We start from the raw sequence: 19,446 nt of genomic DNA, 5'->3' as shown, positions 1-19,446 counted from the left end.
GCAGGCTCTAACAGCTGGCTATAATCTGGCTTTTGTGATGCAGGTACAAACAAAGTCATGTTGGTTAAAGGGTCAGTCATGGTGGAGTGGTGCTTCCTTATTGTTTTCTCCATAGTTTTTGTTTGTGGTTTTATTTAAAGGAATAGTTTACCCAAAAATGAAAGTTTTGTCATAATTTACTCACCCTCATGATGTTCCAAATTTGTATGAGTTCTTTTTAATATGGAACACAAATGGAGATGTTTATCATGTTAAACAAAACATCACCTTTTGTGTTCTGCATAAGAAAGTCATACAGGGTAGGAAAAAAATACAGACATAGAAGGATCATTTTCATTTTTGAGTGAACTATTTCGTTAAATGAAAGCAGGAATATTTTTTCAATTTCTTTAGCCTATTTCTTTCTTTTTTTACAGGGAATACAAAAGAAGAATTTAAGAATATCCTGCCTACTGTTTTCCTTATAATTGAAGTGAATGGGGATTGGAGCTGTCAATCTCCAAAATGAAAAAAATAAAACAAAACAATAAAAGTAGTCCATATGACTTATGCACACTTCTAAAGCCATATGATAGATTTGTGTAATTTTTTGTGCTTCCCAATCAATGATTTAAAATACTCAAATCAACTGAATTTACCATTCTTTCAAGCTTTCGGTGCAATATACAGTCTAGTAGTTTATCTACTTTTTCTTGTCTAAAATACATTAGGACTACTATTTGTAATTAAGTATTACAATAAATATATTCAGTATAAATCCTATTAAATAATTAAAAAAATACTCAAATCATGTAGATTGAAATGATATTTGTATTGAATCTAATCTGAACTCTAATTTCTCAGAATTTGCAAAAAAGGTTTTTGAACTGATTGGAAAACCAATGAATTGTGAATCAAATCGATTTGCTGTGAATGGTGAACCCAAAGATTTACACCTCAAATTATCTCAAACGACCCTGACAAGCTTTTATTGTACTCCCATGTGACTTTTTTGTCTGCTTAAGAGCATCGGTGCAGGTGAAGATTATCAGTCAATAACAACGTAAATTTTGGTCTTTTCCTCATATAAAGCCTTTGTTTATGCTACTTTTGTTTGTTTGTTTTACATTTGACGCCTCCGGTCTCCATTCACTTTCATTATATGGAAAAGAGCAGCCAGTTGCATATATTCTTCAGAAATTTGCCTTTTGTGCTCCACAGCAGAAAGAAAATAATACAGGTTTGCAACAACTTAAATGAAGAATGGAAAATTATGGTAATTTTTGGGTGAATTCCTTAAATATCTCACTGCATGAAAAGACAACTCAAAGGTTGTATGATTTCATGGACAGCAAAAAAATAAAAAAATTTATTGTGCATATTATATAACAGTCAGAGAATAAGAGAGAGAGAGAGATAGAGAGAGAGAGAGAGAGAGAGAGAGAGAGAGAGACAAATAATCTAATCTTCTAAAATACTGAATTATTCTGGGCACTTAACTCCCATATTTACATCCAAATTGATAAACAAAAGCAGCTTCATTTTGTTCAGCTTCAGATGCATTGCTGATATTTATGACCATGACTCATCCCTTTAAAGGATTTAAGAATACATTGATGGCAGAGGACAAGGTCAACTCAAGCTGAGTGATACTCCTCTCTGGTTATTGGGTCTGATTTTTCTCCCTGATTGTTCGCCAATGCCTTTCTTGTGCAGTCAGCCCTTACGTGGGCAGGAACTATGAATGAGACCGGTTTGCTCTGTCACCATGACAACAAAGGAAAGATCCATATAAACCATATCAGTCTTCCTCTGAGCATGGAAACTCTCTTAATTTCACATCAGTTGCTTTGGTTGGTCAAAGATTTAGAAGTATACTGCATAAAAACCACACTTTAACTCAGATAATAAAACACATTTTAAAGATGATCTTTCTAGTGTTGTATAGTTAGACACCCACATTGAGGGTTCTGCTCATTAAAAAAAGAAGAAGAAAAAGCAACACAAGGCTGCTCAAATTCGTATGTATGTAAACAGCAATATGATAAAGTAAACAAATATGTATGATATAGTGATCAGATTACAGCTGAAGCGTGTAATTTGTGTCACTATCATCACCAACCATACTACAAATATAATGACTTTTCAAACAGGGTTTTCCCAAACACTATTTCCATTGTCAGTTGCTCAGAACACATATAGCTCTGCCCATGCATTATCAAGAACTCATACAATTGGTTGAGCCAATGTTGCAGAGTCAGGCTGATGCCTATCTCACAAAGCTGGTTTATGTGGCTACTCAGGTAAGTTTCCGTTTATTCTGAGCAAACTGTGGGCAAATCACTGGTAGCACACATACAGTACTGTGCAAAAGTCTTAGGCACTTAAGATGTTTCACGAAAGCATTTGTCTTAAGATGGATATTTATATCTTCAGCTTTAGTGTGTCAATAAGAAATATAAATGTTAGACTCCCAAACATGAATTTTACAATAGAAAAAGGTAGAATAGAAGAACAGGGAACCCTGCAACAGATGGCATGGCCCCCACAGAGCCCCCACTTAACATTGAGTCAGTCTGAGATTTAATAAATTGAGAGATGCAATTGAGACATCCTATATATATAGAAGAACTGTAGTGAATACTCCAGTGTCCAGGTGTACCTAGGAGAATTGGTGCTGTTTTAAATGCAAAGGTGGTCACACTGAATATTGATTTAGCTTTTTTATTTTAACTGGACTTTTATGACATTAAGTGATAAATTAAAGCTATTTATGTCATTAATTTTTAAGACATCCTCACTATGAAACATTTTTGACAAGTGCCTAAAACTTTTGCACAGTACTGTACATCTCCCAGACGTCTATTTGATGTGTGTTTACATCTGGGAGATGTATTTTTTAGATTGTTTGCTCATCTGAAATTTGTCAATAAGAAGTTTCGTCTTGGATGTCAAAAGAATATTCATCACATTTCTTTTAGACATTTATAAATTTAAAATATATGTAAATCTGCTTTTTTAAAGGTGCTCTCAGTAACTTGTGTCATCTTGGACTTACACTGACACCTAGTGGTTTGGATGCAGCATCATTTAAAATCAACAGTTTTCAGTTTCAGATGCCATCATAGAAATTTCGTTTTCACAGTCAGCCATGATTACTTTAATGAATGAGTGAAAGTGTCAAATAACAGGACAGTTACCGAGATTAAGTGAGTAGTATTCGGCTGGTCGTGTGATTCTAACATGGCAGCCCCCATGTGCGAACACTCTCCATGTAGAATAAAACAGCTTTTTTTATAAGGTTACTGATATGACTGGAGTCTTCATTTTAATGTGAGTGCTCGTGATTTCCTACATATATTGCAAAATTACAATTAAAATTCATGTCTTTAAGAGATAAACGTTTTTAATGAGGAAATCATTACTGAGTGTACCTTTAAGATGTTAATCAGATGTTAATTATAGGATGCAATGCTTTCCAGATTAAACTCTTTTAAACAGATATCTCAGAGATGTGTGTGTGTGTGTGTGTGTGTGTGTGTGTGTGTGTGTGTGTGTGTGAGCGTGTATTTATCACTTTGTGGGGACCAAATGTCCCCATAAGGATAGTAAAACCTGAAATTTTTGACCTTGTGGGGACATTTTGTCGGTCCCCATGAGGAAAACAGCTTATAAATCATACTAAATTATGTTTTTTGAAAATTTAAAAATGCAGAAGGTTTTCTGTGAGGGTTAGGTTTAGGGATAGAATATAAAGTTTGTACAGTATAAAAACCATTATGTCTATGGAAAGTCCCCATAAAACATGGAAACACAAACGTGTGTGTGTGTGTGTGTGTGTGTGTGTATGTGTGCAATCTGGGATGCATCTCTCGCTTAAAATGTAAGCGCACAAAGTTCAAATAATAGAATTAGATTTATTAGAATAGATTTTGGTCAAATCAACTTGCAAATGTCCTAGTCCTTTCACTTTTGAGTGAAAATCTTGATGTCTGCTGCATGTTCAGTAGCGGTATATGAGAAAACCTTGTTCACAACTTGCTTTATGTAGCGCTAAAAAACAACTAGAGGTCTCGCATGAACATGACAGTAAAATGTATAATTCACCCTAAAATTAAAATTCTCTGATTATTTACTACTCTCATGCCATCCCAGATGACTTTCTTCTGCAGAACACACACAAAGATTTTTAGAATAATATCTCAACTCTGTAGGACCATAGAATGCAAGTGGATGGTGACCAGACTTTTGAAGCTCCAAATATCACATAAAGGCAGCATGAAAGTAACCCATAAGACTCCAGTGGTTTAATATGTCTTCTGAAATAAAGCAATCACTTTGACTGAGAAACAGATCAAGTGTTCACAGAAGTGAAAGTGAAATTGTAATTGTAATAAAAAAAAAAGGACTTACATATTGATCTGTTTTTCACCCACACCTATTGAATTGCTTATGAAGATATAGATTTAAGCTCAGGAGTTATACGGATTACTTCTATGCTGCCTTTATGTGATTTTTGGATCTTGACATGTCTGGTCACCATCCACTTGCATTGTATGGACATACAGAGCTGAAAAATTCTTCTAAAAATATTAGTTTGTGTTCTGCAGAAGAAAGAAAGTGTTTAGGTGAACTATCCTTTAACATATTTGACACTAGCTACAGCAGCAAGCACACCAAGCACAACTAGATAGAAACACTTTGCCAGTCAAATGGTCACTGGCATCTTGCCACTGAACTAATAATTTAATTTATCGAAATTACAGTGCTTTGGTTGGAATTGGTACAAGCACAAATGGCCACTATTGTTAAAGGGTTTTACATAAGAGACGAACTGACGAGTGAAACAATGGGCCTGAGTGTATTCTACCATGCAGCTGCAGCCTCTTTTAGATGCCTCGGGACAGGCATGCCCATGTGAGCAAACCGAGACCTTCACACCATCACCTCGAGAGGGGCGTTCCATGACGACGCATACCAAGTGAATTCCAAAAGATAAACGGACACACCCTGTACATAATACATCAGCACATCTAGCATACAGTTGTCTTATCCACATTGGCGTTTCCTGCCTTGTTCTCTCAAGGAAACGCTCAGAAAAAACATGTGGATAAGTCGGTGTTCCCCTTCGCACATGAATGGATTCTTCCAGTTCTCATCACCGGATCAAATCGATAGTTAAAGAAGGCTGTAAATTGCAGCTTCTCTGTTTCAGCACCGACTGAAGTGACATCACTATTCTTCAGGTAATGTCAACTAATTTCATTTCTCTCAAGTGATGGTGATGAGGTTACCGTCTCCTTAATAGATGCAATGACGATACGCTGTATTATGTAATTGCCATTACGTTATCATTTGGATTTGAGCTACAATTTGACGTTTTAAAGCTGTGTTGTCATCTTGGATAATTGTGATTATCATTTTAGATATTCGCCTGATTAAAAGGCTAAAACGAACACCTGAAAATGCATCTTAATTTCCTTTGCTTTCAGCCAAATCACCATATCTATCCAAATAATGTTAGATGAAGTTAATATTTTGAAGTAACATGAAAATAATTGGTTTTGTCCTCTGTCACAGTGTGGAAAATAATGGAGGAGCAGAAGCTTAAAGATCCTCTTGACAAAGTGTCTTTGATCAAAGGTAAACATTAGCTCGTGTGTCTTCTGCAGTTTCTGTTGTAGTTTGCTGTTTAGTGTTTTGAACTAGCCTCTTGTGATTTACTGTCCAATTAAGCATTAATTTAAGAGGATATTAAAGCTTACAGCATGCTTCATTTAACCTAGCCTTTAAAGTAGACCTACCTTTGTCAAGGTCTAAAATGAGCATTGATACATTTACTTTATGTGATGAAACAGACTCTTTATGTACTCCTTATTGATGTCTTTGGAAAAGTGGAGCTACAGCAATTAAGTCTGACATGAAACACAGACGAATAGAGTAAGGAATGAAATGTGGGCTTGTTTAATGTGATATTTCTAGTCAAATGCATTTGATATGGTGTAATGCCTTGGGGTGCTTGTCAGATGTTTTATTGTAATGAATAAAACCATTTGTTATGAACATGCACAGTTACAATATCACTTTTTAATTGGCTAAATGTTATCATGCATGGCAGAGTTCTGCCGTCATTTGATGTATGTTTTCTTGTTTGTTGAGCCTCTTCTGGTACTTTCACCACCTCTAGTTCTAGCAGAAGATATTAGCTGTTTGTTCATCTGACTGTACATCATCATCTCTCTTTATCTCTCCTGTTCACACACATACTCACATTTAAATATAAATTAGGCCAGAGTGTTCCTGTGTCTTCATACTCTGCTGAGAGATTGAGTTCTTGATGCAGAATGGCACAAATAAGCGTTACCCACCGCAAGACCTCATGAAACCTTAATGCTTTCGTCCTCTGGCAGAAGTGCATTTTGGCCTGCACTATGGGCCCTGGTATTTTAGCCTAGTCATTCAAGGCATGTAAAGTTTTTAGAAATACGTGTCGCTGATTGCATTAATGTGTCCCTGATATAACCATTTATGGTGAACACCCTTGAGTTGTTGAGTTGAGGTCATATCTTTTTGCAGCACTTGATGAGATGGCCTGGTTTACAGCAACCCATATTTAGAGGGAAAGGAGCACATTTGTGCTACTGAGAACTGTCCATCACCGGTATGGATCTACCTTTTAGTGCGATCTGTTTAAATATGAAGTTGTAATTTCTGCACCCACAAACAGAATACTAATCACGGTTTCCTGAACACTCCCTCATCTGCCATTAGTCAAAAAAATAAACAAACAGATAGTTCTGCCCCAAACTTACGCCACTGGTTGAGCAAATGATTGAATGTTGAGCTGGTCAGGATGCTCAAACAAACAGAGCAATGTTTTGATAGCTCCACAAAGGAGGGAATGCACCATGTTTGCACATGGTATTTTAGCGCAATTTAGTGTCTTGAGAATTTAAATGAAGTAATATCTATGTAAATTAGGCTCATTGTAGATTGTGCTTCATTCTCAAAAATTGACTGTCGCAATTTACGTTGCGCTATTATCGCCAAATGAAACCAAAGTAGTACAGTGATGCTGTTCATTCCTGTCAATGTGTATCATTTCACGGTGGTCTGCTGCATCCTTCTCTATGTAGAGCTCAGTATTGCCCTGCAAGATCAGAATTGTGCATGCAAATTGCATTATACTACACAAATACTTAAGTGAATGGGGCACTAAACCAGCGTAGAGAGACATGCTAATAAATAGCCCATTTACCGTACACTATTCATGCTTTGGGAATTCCCGCCACAAGGTTTACACTTTGTGGAGAAATCAACCCACGAATATCTTACATGTCTCTGCATATTAAAAGTGGATTGTGTAAAGAATTGTACATTGAAAAAATTACATAGTTAAGTATTAACTACTTTCCTATATTCAATCTGAGATGGCATTGTACTGTATAACATTAGCACCTTTTAAGACTTCAAATCAGATGGCAGCTTTATCAAAAGCCTGGCCATCCTTTTATGAGTTGATGATCCTAGATTAAACCGTACTGATGGCATTATGCATTTAGGATAGATCTATTCTAGTCAAGTTATTAATTCATTAAATAGGCCCATTTTTTTTACCTCAAGGGAAATTATCATGCAATTCATTCTGATTTAATTAACCTTTAAAGACAGGGTTTGAACTATAGAGGAGGGCAGAACAATCTGGTGAAGTTGAAATGCAACAAACTGATGCTAATGCAGAGATTTGCACACAGATTACCCATTAACTGTTGATGAAAGACTGATTCTTTGACAGCACAGCAGCACCATAATAGTATCTAATTGTGCATGTAATAGTTCCCATTATTAGATGTTATCAGTGGTGACTGTGTAATCATTTCTCCAGATGAGTTGAGCAGGAGCAGCGTGGAGGCCAGTGAATCTGAGAAGGTCATCCAGCGGCTCAATCAGGAACTGCAGGAGGCCCATGAACAGGCCAACTCAGGCAAACACAAATGTGTCGAGCTTCTAGGTAAAGGGAGAAGCTACTTTAAGCTCACAGAAATGGCTCATATTGATTTTGTAATGCATTAATGTCGGTTCCATTTGTGCTTCGATGCATGTAGTGTTTTAGAGATACAGTATAGTGTTGATCTAGGATCAGGTTTTCCCTTTTCGCCTTATCCTAATATTTATGATATGACAGGCAGAACCGATCCTAGATCAGCAGTCTCAACTACTTGTTTATTAAAGTGTTAGTTCATACAAAAATACAAATATTAGCCACTGATTGGCTCAGTCACCATTCACTTTCATTGCATGGAAAAAATAGATAGTGACTGAGGGCGTGAGTCCTTAACATTCTGTCTAACATCTCCTTTTGTGTCACATGGATGAGTAAGTAATGTGGGTTCGGAACATCATGCGAGTAGAGTAAATACAGAGAGAATTACATTTTTGGGTTTACTATCCTTTTAATATTTGCAGGGGGTGTTGCCAGCATTATTCTATTAGTCTTTGAACATTTTTGTGCATATGTAGTAAATTTATTAAAGTTATAAACCTGTATAGTTGAATAGTTTTTTCAATGCTCAACAGCCCACTCTGATGGACTGTGATGTGTATTACAGGTCTCCTAGAGGAGGAGAAAAGAGCCAATAAGCAGCAAGCAGAGGAGTCTGCAAAACAGACCAAGGTCTTGCAGAGTAAGTAAAGTAGGCTGTATCTGTCTTCGTAAACTTATTTATTTATTAAAGACAGTATGATCTACAGTGGATCCAATAATAATTGGACATTTAAGCCACACTTAAAAATGTATAAACGAATGTCTTTTATTTTAAAGAAATATAGCACAAACACACTTTAAGCAAAATATAAAAAATATATGTATATATATATTTTTTTTAGGTTTTAATAAAAAACATTAAATATGCTTTTCAAAATTAAGAACACTTAATTTTGGACACTTTCTGGTTGTCAAGTGTTAGTGGAAAATGTCCATAGTTAATGTGATGAATGTCATCTGTGGTTATTCTGCTAAGACACCTGTGTGAAACTGACTTCATACATCTACTAAAAATGACCAGGAGACGATGGTTAAAAATAATAGCAATAATGGATCAGAAAAGTGAAATTACATTCTAATACAGTGACATTCATACATTTAAAGTGTCCAAATACCTTTAGGGGCCACTGTAAATCTTCTGTGCATCTGTACATGTGTATCCAGCTCAGCATAAGAAGCTTCAGGAAGAAATGGAGAATCTCAGGGATCAGAAGGACAGTGCGGTCTTCAGCATGCGACAGGAGGCGCATGCAGCTCAGGAGGAAGTGCAGGTGTTGCGCCGCACTATGGAGAAAATGGCGGCTGAGCGAGAGCATGAGGTCAGCGCTCTGAAAGGGAACCTGGCAACGCTAACTTCTGAGCTGGAAAAATGGCAGTTGTCTGCAAACAAGTATGAAAGTGAGCTTAGTAGTCTACAGGCCAATCAGCAGCAGCAGAACCAGCAGAGAGACAAAGCTTCCAAACAACAAGGTACTCATAATCACACAGAATGTGCAAGTCTAAAAATAATTACTAAATCATTCTTAATCACCATTTTGTCTTCCAAAATCCCAAAATACTTAAAACATGGTAAAGCTACTTTATAAGCAATTTCTTAAAGATAATATAGTTTGTTTGCAGGGATTATATCTTGAGTAAAGTATATTTTTCTTACCCCTTTGGCAAATTATTTATTTTTCCAAACATAAACCTCACTAAAGTTTGTTTGATGTAAGCTTATATAAAGTTTTGTTTAAAACAAAACAAAATCAATGGCTGTATTTAAAATACAAATCATGCTACTCAGAAATATTAGCTTATTTATTCACATTATCACTTTGAATATCACTCAACTGATATTGATGAAATGCTTAAAAATTCTGGGTCATCAGAAAAGCTAACATTTGTAAATTTAAACCATCTTGGGGTTTGAACAGTTTTGATTGCAATTGTGTGTAGGGCTGAAACAATTAGTTGAAGTTATCTACAACGTCCACAATAAAACAATTGTAACAAAAATGTTAATTGTCGAATAGTCGTTTGATCTCATTTAACGTAACATAAGATCACAGCACTGCAGCGGTGGTAGTGGCGTAGTGGGCTAAAGCACATAACTGGTAATCAGAAGGTCGCTGGTTCGATCCCCACAGCCACCACCATTGTGTCCTTGAGCAAGGCACTTAACTCCAGGTTGCTCTGGGGGGATTGTTCCTGTAATAAGTGCACTGTAAGTCGCTTTGGATAAAAGCGACTGCCAAATAGCTTTCGTTCCTCAAAATAATGATTGACTGATGAGTTTCTAGAGAAAGCTGTCTCTTTTTTGCCATTTTTGACCTTAAGACATGCAAGTCTATTGCATACTGTGGCAAATCAAAACAAACACAGAGACAATGTTAAGCTTCATTAAATGAACCAAATAGCTTTCAACTGTGTTTAATACAATGGCAAGTGATTTTCTATTACCAAATTATCAATTTAGCATGATTACTCAAGAATAAGGTGTTGGAGAGATGGCTGCTGGAAATGGGGTCTGTCTAGATTTGATCAAAAATGACTTTTTTCAAATAGTGAAGGTGCTGTTTTTTACATCAGTAATGTCCTGACTATACTTTGTGATCAGTTGAATGCCACTTTGGTGAATTAAAGTGCCAACTTATTATTTATAAATTTTTCAATTAAATTTATCTTAATGTATTATGAAATTTTACTGGAAAATAAGACAAAAATACAGAAAATAAAATATTTTTTGCAGTGTATGTAAAATATTAAAACCGCTTTTCTTGGTTTGTAAAAGGATGGTATGAAATCACATGAGAAGCCATACATTTCTCATTCATAGATTCTGCTAAACCAAAATACACCACAGAGTTTGTTATTTTTAATCGGTCTATTGGATTTAGAATATCTAAGCTTGCCAAATCCGTCTACATTTACACTACACAGTAATCGTAAACGTGAATATTTGTAGCAAACACAGTCCTAGCAGTCCTTGTGTGAGTTGGTTTATAAATATGGCAGGCTAAATTGCTGACATTGATTTTGTGGATCACATACACAAATTGTAGAGTGTTTAATGTGTTCTGCACACCTATTTGGTTTGTGTTTGTAAAGGTTACACGTCAAACCCTGTGTACATCAAACCACATAGAGCAATGTTTGCAGTAATTTGACAGATAGTCAAAAGATGACTCCCATTTTTCCCATTACTTCCACAGTTATGTAACTGAGTAGCATCTTGAGTCAGTTTGTGTCTGTTGGTATATTTTTTTTTTTTTTTGTTTGTGTCTGTTGGTATATTTTTATTTGTTTGTGTGTGTGTGTGTGTGTGTGTGTGTGTGTGTGTGTGTGTGTGTGTGTGTGTAATGCAGCGAGTGAGATAGAGAGGCTGCAGAAGGACTGTGAGAGCATGAGGAAGGAGTGTGCGTCTCTGAGGTCAGACAGAGAACAGCTGGCTGTTAAACAGCAGAAAGAGAAGCTCAGTCTGCAGAGTGAGAGCAGCACCCTGCGCTCGGAGAAAGAACAGCTACTGAAGAAGCAACAACACCTGGAGAGAGAGCTGGACAGGTCTGTCCTATACTGTATCAACTTCTGTATCTCTAAGATCAAGAAAAAACATAATCAGTATGTTTCGCTACCAAAAGTAAAACAATAGATATGATTTTGTTCGAATGGCTTAGTTCCAGTCTAAAACTCTTCACAAAATGAAAAAGCTTTCACAATGCATTTAACTCTTGGTGTTTATGTAGTTATTAGAGAAACTGAATATTAAGCAGGACGTAATCTAGGGAGGGACTTGATTCTGTCCATCAGTATTTAATTGGATAGTAATGCTGTAATACTATTGATTAAAATAATTTTCCCTTGCCTGCACAACTTTGAAAGTACACAACCTGTTTGCGGCCATCCTTGCTCCATGGCACTTGTCTTAATTTTTCATTAATTCATTTAGAATATTAAATTATTTATTTTTTAATCACCTAATCTAATCAGGCTAATCACCTGAGCTAATTACTCTGAAGCCGCATGAAATTATGTATTGATAATACAAATTGGCTTATGGAACCACAAGAATGTGCACAGTCCCGAACCCTTCAGCAGACATGAAAAAAAGTCTATTTGACAGCTTTAAAGGGTTAGTTCACCTAAAAGTGAAAATTCTCTCATAATTTACTCACTTTCATTCCATACCAGATGTGCATCACTTAATTTCTTCTGCTGAACACAAAGTTTTGTGTTTTAGAAGAATATTTCAGCTTTGTTTGTCCATCCAATGCAAGTGAATGGTGATGAGATCTTTGAAAGCTGCAAAAGTCATATAATGGCAGCATAAAAGTAATCCATATGCCTCGAGTACATTTACATTTATGCATTTGGCAGACGCTTTTATCCAAAACGACTTACAGAGCCCTTCGTACAGGGACAATCCCCCCGGAGCAACCTGGAGTTAAGTGCCTTGCTCAAGGACACAATGGTGGTGGTTGTGGGGATCGAACCAGCATCCTTCTGATTACCAGTTTACCAGTTATGTGGTTTAGACCACTACACCACCACCAACAGATTACTGTTTCAATCCTTTTTTTACTATAAATCTCTATTTTCACTTTCAAAATGTCAAGTGAAAGTGGAGATTTATAGTAAAAAAGGACTTAAATGTTGATCTGTTTCTCACCCGCATCTATCATATCGCTTCTAAAGAAATAGATTGAACTACTCGAGGCATATGGATTACTTTTATGCTGCCATTATATGATTTTTGCAGCTTTCAAAGAGTCATATGGATTACCTCCATAAAAAAATGGCCACTGGTAAAACATTAACTATAATACAATTAAATATTTGACATTTATTTGTAATACTTAATAAAAAATATTTATGACTACTTTTGAATAGCCATCAGTGGAGATCCTTTTTGCCTGCAGAATGTAGTTACCGCATCTACCAGCAGCAGCTAAAATACCAAACCTTGACCTACAGATTATGTCCACAAAAGTCATTTCAAATTCTGAGAAGAAAAAAAAATTAAAGAAATTTTATGAAAATGAATAGTGTCACTTTTGATTTCAAGTAATGATGTCTAAATCAAGAAAATGCTCTGGGGGTTCTTAGAGGTTAAGTGTGTTTTTGCAAACTCATGATGTAGTAATTATGCAATTCCCTCTGGAAACTGAACCTGCATTCTGACTTCACACAGCTCCAAGAAACAGAGCACAAGCCTGAGCAACATGGTCAAAAACCTGGAGAAGACCCAGGCAGACCTGGAGAAACGACTGAGCACCTTGCAGGAGGAACATCAGAAAGACACCAGCCAGTTCAACATTCAGCTGGAGCAAAGCAATAGCAGGATCAAAGAGCTGCAGAAAGAGGTTATTCCCACAGTAGTTGAGAAAGCAAGTAGAGCTGAGACTCATTAGCAGGCATGTCACAAAAAATGCATTTGCACCTAAATAAAGAACTGGTCAAAGGACACAGAGAGCATGTGTGTGTATTATTGACTAGGCTCTTTTTGAAAGGTTCTGACTCACACTTTCTCTCCTTCGCTCTCAGTACGAGGAGATCCAGGCAGAGCTTTCGGGCCTCAGGGAGAAGTATGAGAATGCAGAGGAGGAGAAACATTCCACCAGTCTGGAGCTACAGCAGAGCCAAGAACACCTGAGGGTTCTGCAGGAAAAAGAAAACCATGTGAGTGCCAAACCAACTTAACACTAATGTGAAACAATAGGGGCACTGACAATAGGGACAGTTCAAGAGGAGACAGTGAAAATATTATTATTTTTGCTCTTGAAATCAGTTCTGAAAGACACCATTATGTTTTACATTGCACTTTTTTGATTTTCAGAGTTTGTGTAGACTTTTTGCATAGGTTAAAGATGAAGTGTGTAATTTCGGCTCAAATAGCAGGACCAAATTAAATTGCAAAAATAAAGACATAACCTTCCATACAGGTTTCCCCAAATACTCCTAGCACCTCTTCCATCTAGGCCCTTCCTGTTGTTGTTCAGGCAAAATGGCATCCTTGCCCCAAACTCACGCCATTGGTTTAGCCAATAGTGACATGTTGAGTTTAAACAAACAGCAGCCAAAATTTTTGCACTCCATGGGATGTCAACTTACAAATGGCTTATTGAGACACTACTTGGCCAAAAGTATGTGGACAATCCCTTTCTATTTAACAGAGTTGCCTGTTGTAGCTAGTATGCATTACTAGCATTTGCATAAAATAGCATACAGCTATACAATCTCTTTAAACATTTGTTGAAGAATAGGGCGGATCTTTTTTGTTTCATCATAACGGTGCACAAAAATACTTTTGACTATGTAGTTTAGTTTAGTTATCTCTGCATATTAAGATGGGATAGAAGGAAGTATTTCAGCATTGAAAAAATTACACACATCACCTTTAATATCCATGTTTTTAATATCCATGTCTTGATGATAGCATAATTTATCAGTCCGATAACAGGCCACATATATTCAAAGTCCCAGATATTGATCTCCGTAATATCCCTCCCTTCCCTCCTTTAGCTGTCTTTATTGCAGCCCATCCTAGCCGTAGCCATCGGCCTTGTCCTGGCTTTGCTGTATTGGTGCTTGGGCCCATTGTGGTAGAAAGGTACACAGTGCTCCTGTCCCGTTTCATTCCTCTGCTTAAGCATCCATCATCCCTCAGCGCTATGCATGACCACTAAACGATTCTCTCCACTTAAGCTATTAAATACTGTTCAGTCATTCGCCAAATGCTTCTGTTTTCCTACTACAGGTCTGCTTCATATTCTAAGATGCCAGTTTTGTAGCACACACTAACAAGTGTCTCTAACCATTCAAGTCCATTTTGTAGGTTGTAGTTTTCCAGCTTAGCTCTGAGGCATCCCGGCTCGTTGTCCTCCACTTTGTGTCTTTTACTGTCCTCGTCTTGTGTGTCCCGACCTATTTCTCTCTTTGCGGTCCTTGTGGCTTATGACCTTGTCTCGGCTCATGTGCATCCTTGATTGTTATAGGGATAGTTCAGCCAAAAAATGAAATTTCTTTCATTTGCTCACCATCATGTTGTTCCAAACCTTTATGGAACAACTTACCTCCATGGAGCACAATAGGAGAAATTAGGCAGAATTTTCGTTTCAGTCACCATTCACTTTAATTGTATGGAAAAAATGCAGTTCAAGTGAATGGTGACTGAAGCTCACATTCTGCCTATCCACATACTTTGTGTTCCACCAAAGATAGAAAGTCATATGGGGTTGGAACTGCAAGAGGGTCAGTAAATGAGACAGTTTGTATTTTTGGTTGAAATAGCCCATTAATTTGTTGTGATGGCTGAAGCGACGCTGACAGGCGATGTCTTGTTTGTTTTTGCAGGGGAAGTGGATCAGGTGGATGCCCATCGCCGCTGGAGCCGTGACTGTTGCAGTGACTTCGTATTTGCTTTCTAAGACCTCAAAATGAGCAACAGTAACGAATACACACATTGATGTACATCCATACCTAGTAATCGTTTCTCAAACGTGTAGACACTGTGTCCTTTTAGTCTATATGGTGTTAGTTTGAGTAACAAGTGTTTAAATGTGATTGGTTACTCAAATATTGAAGGCCTTAGCATAATAATGTGTCATTTCAAGATCATAGTATCCCCTCATTTGCACCATATATCATATAGATGTATTTTAACTACACATTCTTGTTAGTTACAGGTATTTTACTGAACACTGTTGCTTTGCCAAAAAAACACTCACAAACTTCAGCTGCCTTATATGACATAACCTTACTAAGATAAATATACTTAATAGTAAACATACTTAAAGGAATATTCCAGGTTCAATAAAAGTTAAGCTCAATCGACAGCTTTTCTGTTATAATGTTGATTACCACAAAAGATTATTGACCCATCCCTCCTTTTCTTAAAAAAAGAAGCAGTAATCGAGGTTATGGTGAGGCACTTTCAATGGAAGTGAATGGGGCCAATTTTTGGAGGGTTTACAGAGAAATGTGAAGCTTATCATTTTATAAAAGCACTTACAGTACATTAATTGTTCTGTTAAAACTCATCGATTATTTGAGATGTAAAGTTGTCATCAGTCATAATTTTTACAGTTGTTTTAGGGGTTGTTGACATTACATCGTCATGGCAACAAAGTTGTAAAATTGGCTTTAACTTTATACAAAAAAGGTTAGCAAGCAATTTTATCACACAAAAATCATGTTAAATCATGTGCATATTGTTTATTTCTTATGTCTATACTTTTAAAATAGTGATATTTTAACGTTTATGGATTGGCCCCATTCATTTCCAATCACTGTAAACCAGATTTGTGTTTTTTTTTTTGTTTTTTTTAAAAGGTGGGGAAAGTCCAAATAAGTTTTTGTGGTGATAAGTATTATGCCACAAATTCTGTCAATTGAGCGTAACTTGTATTATACCTGGAATATTGTTTCAAAGAGATAGTTCACCCAAAAATAATAATAAAAATAAGTCATTATTTACTCACTTTCATGTCGTTCCAATCCCGTATGACTTTCTTCTTACAAAATGAGATATTTTATCGAATGTTAGGCTCAGTCACCGTTCACTTTCATTGTATGGGAAATTTTTTTTTAAATGAGGCTGTCAGTCCCTAATATAACATCTCCTTTAGTGTTCCGTGGAAGAAAGGAAGTCATATGGGTTTAAAACAACATAAGGGCGAGTAAATGACAGAATCTTTTATCTTTATACCTCCCTTAACAAACACTTTCCATAAGCTGCCACCTGGAGCCAACTGCAATAATGCATTCATGACATGTATGTCCTCCATTTAAGTTTTAACATGTTCACACATTCTGTGGCGTAAAGGCCTAAATTCGTCACCATATAATGTGTATGTCATGGCAGAAGTTCACCTTGTATGAAACCATTAGTGATTAGAAATATGTCTATGCACTGTACTTTATTTTAGTAAAGATTTGACAGATTAAAAATGCTACTTCTCACTTAAGGCATTAGAGCACTAATCTGTCATAAAGAGACCTATAATAGAGTGTTTATGGTTTATTATGTTTATTACGTGTACAGAGATCTAAGGAAAATGCCTAATTACGTGCTTATTGCAATAAATATACTAACCTGGAGTTCAAACGCATTACGTCCCTGTTTTTATACTGGCTTAATACATACAGAGGGACTTCAATAGTACACTTGTGAAAATGTTCCACCTAATACAAATAACATTGTCAATAGAACAATTTGAGGTAAATGTTGAATTGAAAAAATTACTTAAATTTCTTATTACTTGGTGTGTCCCTCTTTTGTTTTGATGACAGCTTGCACTGGAGCTGGTATGGACTCCACAAGTTTGAGCAAAACCTGATGATCCATGTTGTCCCAATATAATTTAAGAATATTTCAAAGAGCATCTTTTGAAATCTAACTTTTGTACAAAAGAGTTAACATGGTCAATGTCACAAATCTTTAAAGGGATAGTTCACCTAAAAATGAAAATTCTCTCATAAATTACTCACCCTCATGCCATGTTGGATGTGTATTACTTTTTCTTTTGCTGAACTCAAACAAAGATTTTAGGAATATTTCAGCTCTGTCGGTCCATACAATGCAACTGAATGGTGACCAGAACTTTGAAGCTCCAAAAATCACATAAAAGTAATTAAAAAGACTCCAGTCGTGAGAGAAGGCTCAGGTCCCAAAAAAGAGTTAAAAAAAGGGGAATTTATTAATAAAAAAAGGGAAACATTAACATAAACTACACTGAAGGGGAATAATATAATCCAGGCTGGAGCAGAACGTAACTAGACACAGGACCGACGAACCGGCATGGGAGAAATAACAGGACCAACATAAACAGGACCAAAAACTGGCACTGGACAGCACACACAAGGAGATTAAAATAGGAAGAGAAAACAAACAGGTTAACAGACAGGGCAGGTGTGACTAATAAACGAATATTGGCAAACAAGGAGGTGGGGTATAAAAAACCACGTCCTCTCACAAGACAACAAACACCAGAATGGCATGAGCGCACATCGCCAAGACAATAAGGCAATATACCCTCGTGCCGACAGACAAGTTGAGAAAGTGCATAGAAACGCCAAACAAAGCGATGCCACACTTTCCCACACTAACCAAAGCCTGAGCGTACATCGTGAGACAGACGGCAAGCAGTGCATGCAACAGGCATCAAAACGAGACAGGACACCTGCGAGAGTTCGGCCACACACAAACCCGACACATCAGACCAAAGTGACTGAACCTCAGCACAATATGAAGACCGCTTGCGACCCAGGAATGTACTTACGCCAATACAAGACAAGGCATTCAGCTTTACAGAAGATCAGGCATTAACGGAAGATAAAACTGTAATATCTATTATGTCTTGGAGTCATCATTGTGTAGTTTGATGAAATACGATAGTGAATTGTGTTTAAAAATAAGTAATTAAATAAAAATTGTATGTATAAACATTCACTTGCATTGTAAGGACCTACAGAGCTGAGATATTCTTCTAAAATTATTTATTTGTGTTCTGCAGACCAAATAATGTCATACACATCTTGGATGGCATTAGGGTGAGAATATTATGAGAATTTTCATTTCTGGGTGAACTATCCTTTAAACAGTGACCTTTACATAGTTAAAATTAGATTTTGAGTCACAGATTTTCTGTGTGCACTGTTTCTTTTGAACCCAACTGTATTTAATGTTAAAAATTCAGTGTCATCTAAAACAAATTATGTTTGTGGATTTGCTGATTTTGTTGACTCGTAAATTATGAAACGTGAAATTATGTAAGTTATAACAATTATATAAGTTATGAAACAGAACAGAGCAATGAAAAATCATGCAAGTAGTAGACCCCTACTTATCAATATTCACATTCCAAATTTGTCAGAAACCTGGAGCCAAAGAAACACTTTCATGGTGTAATGCAGTAATGAGTCATCCCTCCTCCTCTGTACCGCACGGGAAATATGAGGCCATGCATCGATCAAAAGAGCTCTTGCAATAATATGTTCAGTTTATTCTGGAGTAAAGGAAGAATAACGTCATCTGAGAGAAGATTATCAGCAACGTTGATGTCAGGCCTTCATCGGGCTGCAGGAACTCTGGCACGAGGATCCGGTTTCTGACCTCCATATTCCTTGTAAATACACACTCCACACACTGATGTAATTAGATGCTCTGTTTTTATTATTCCTTTGCACAATGTGGGACTGCATGATGATGACACTGTTAATGTCAGAGTCAAAACAGAGCTCTCAATGGTATTGTAAGATCATAAATTTGAGTGGGGAGGGTAGGAAACTCCCACCATCAGCAAAGCTTGAGTGCTCTCAGATTGCACTCAATTTGGTATAGTCTGATACACCAAGATAACCCTGATCATATTTGTGAAATTTAAAGAGATATGGCTGACTTTAAAAGTAGTTACAGCAGCTGAAATCAACCTGGCAGATGATGA

At 36.6% G+C, this 19,446-nt stretch overlaps 1 protein-coding gene across 2 annotated transcripts; it reads left to right on the top strand.

Moving 5' to 3' along the window:
- Positions 1-5,032: 5,032 nt before the first annotated feature.
- On the top strand, positions 5,033-17,135 carry slmapb (sarcolemma associated protein b). Of its 2 annotated transcripts, XM_052091814.1 has the most exons (10): positions 5,035-5,225; positions 5,560-5,622; positions 7,865-7,990; positions 8,589-8,663; positions 9,188-9,493; positions 11,371-11,566; positions 13,194-13,365; positions 13,547-13,681; positions 14,525-14,612; positions 15,356-17,134. In XM_052091814.1, exons 2-9 carry the CDS (start codon positions 5,571-5,573, stop codon positions 14,606-14,608), a joined length of 1,146 nt encoding a protein of 381 aa, XP_051947774.1. In that variant the 5' UTR covers positions 5,035-5,225; positions 5,560-5,570; the 3' UTR covers positions 14,609-14,612; positions 15,356-17,134. The 2 variants fall into 2 exon arrangements, with proteins under 2 accessions (XP_051947773.1, XP_051947774.1); XM_052091813.1 differs by lacking the exon at positions 14,525-14,612 and having other exon boundaries at positions 5,033-5,225; positions 15,356-17,135.
- Positions 17,136-19,446: the final 2,311 nt, after the last annotated feature.

The sequence above is a fragment of the Xyrauchen texanus genome, chromosome 25 (assembly GCF_025860055.1).
Source record: "Xyrauchen texanus isolate HMW12.3.18 chromosome 25, RBS_HiC_50CHRs, whole genome shotgun sequence".
Taxonomy (NCBI): Eukaryota; Metazoa; Chordata; class Actinopteri; order Cypriniformes; family Catostomidae; genus Xyrauchen; species Xyrauchen texanus.
This window is presented reverse-complemented; position numbering and strand designations above follow the sequence as displayed.

What these genes read in the sequence shown, in the direction of transcription:
- slmapb (XM_052091813.1), top strand. Translation starts at nt 5,571, where the DNA reads ATGGAGGAGCAGAAGCTTAAAGATCCTCTTGACAAAGTGTCTTTGATC. An exon ending in ACAGACCAAGGTCTTGCAGA is followed by an intron (nt 8,664 to 9,187) that starts GTAAGTAAAGTA and finishes ATGTGTATCCAG; the next exon opens with CTCAGCATAAGAAGCTTCAG. An exon ending in TGCAGGAAAAAGAAAACCAT is followed by an intron (nt 13,682 to 15,355) that starts GTGAGTGCCAAA and finishes TTGTTTTTGCAG; the next exon opens with GGGAAGTGGATCAGGTGGAT.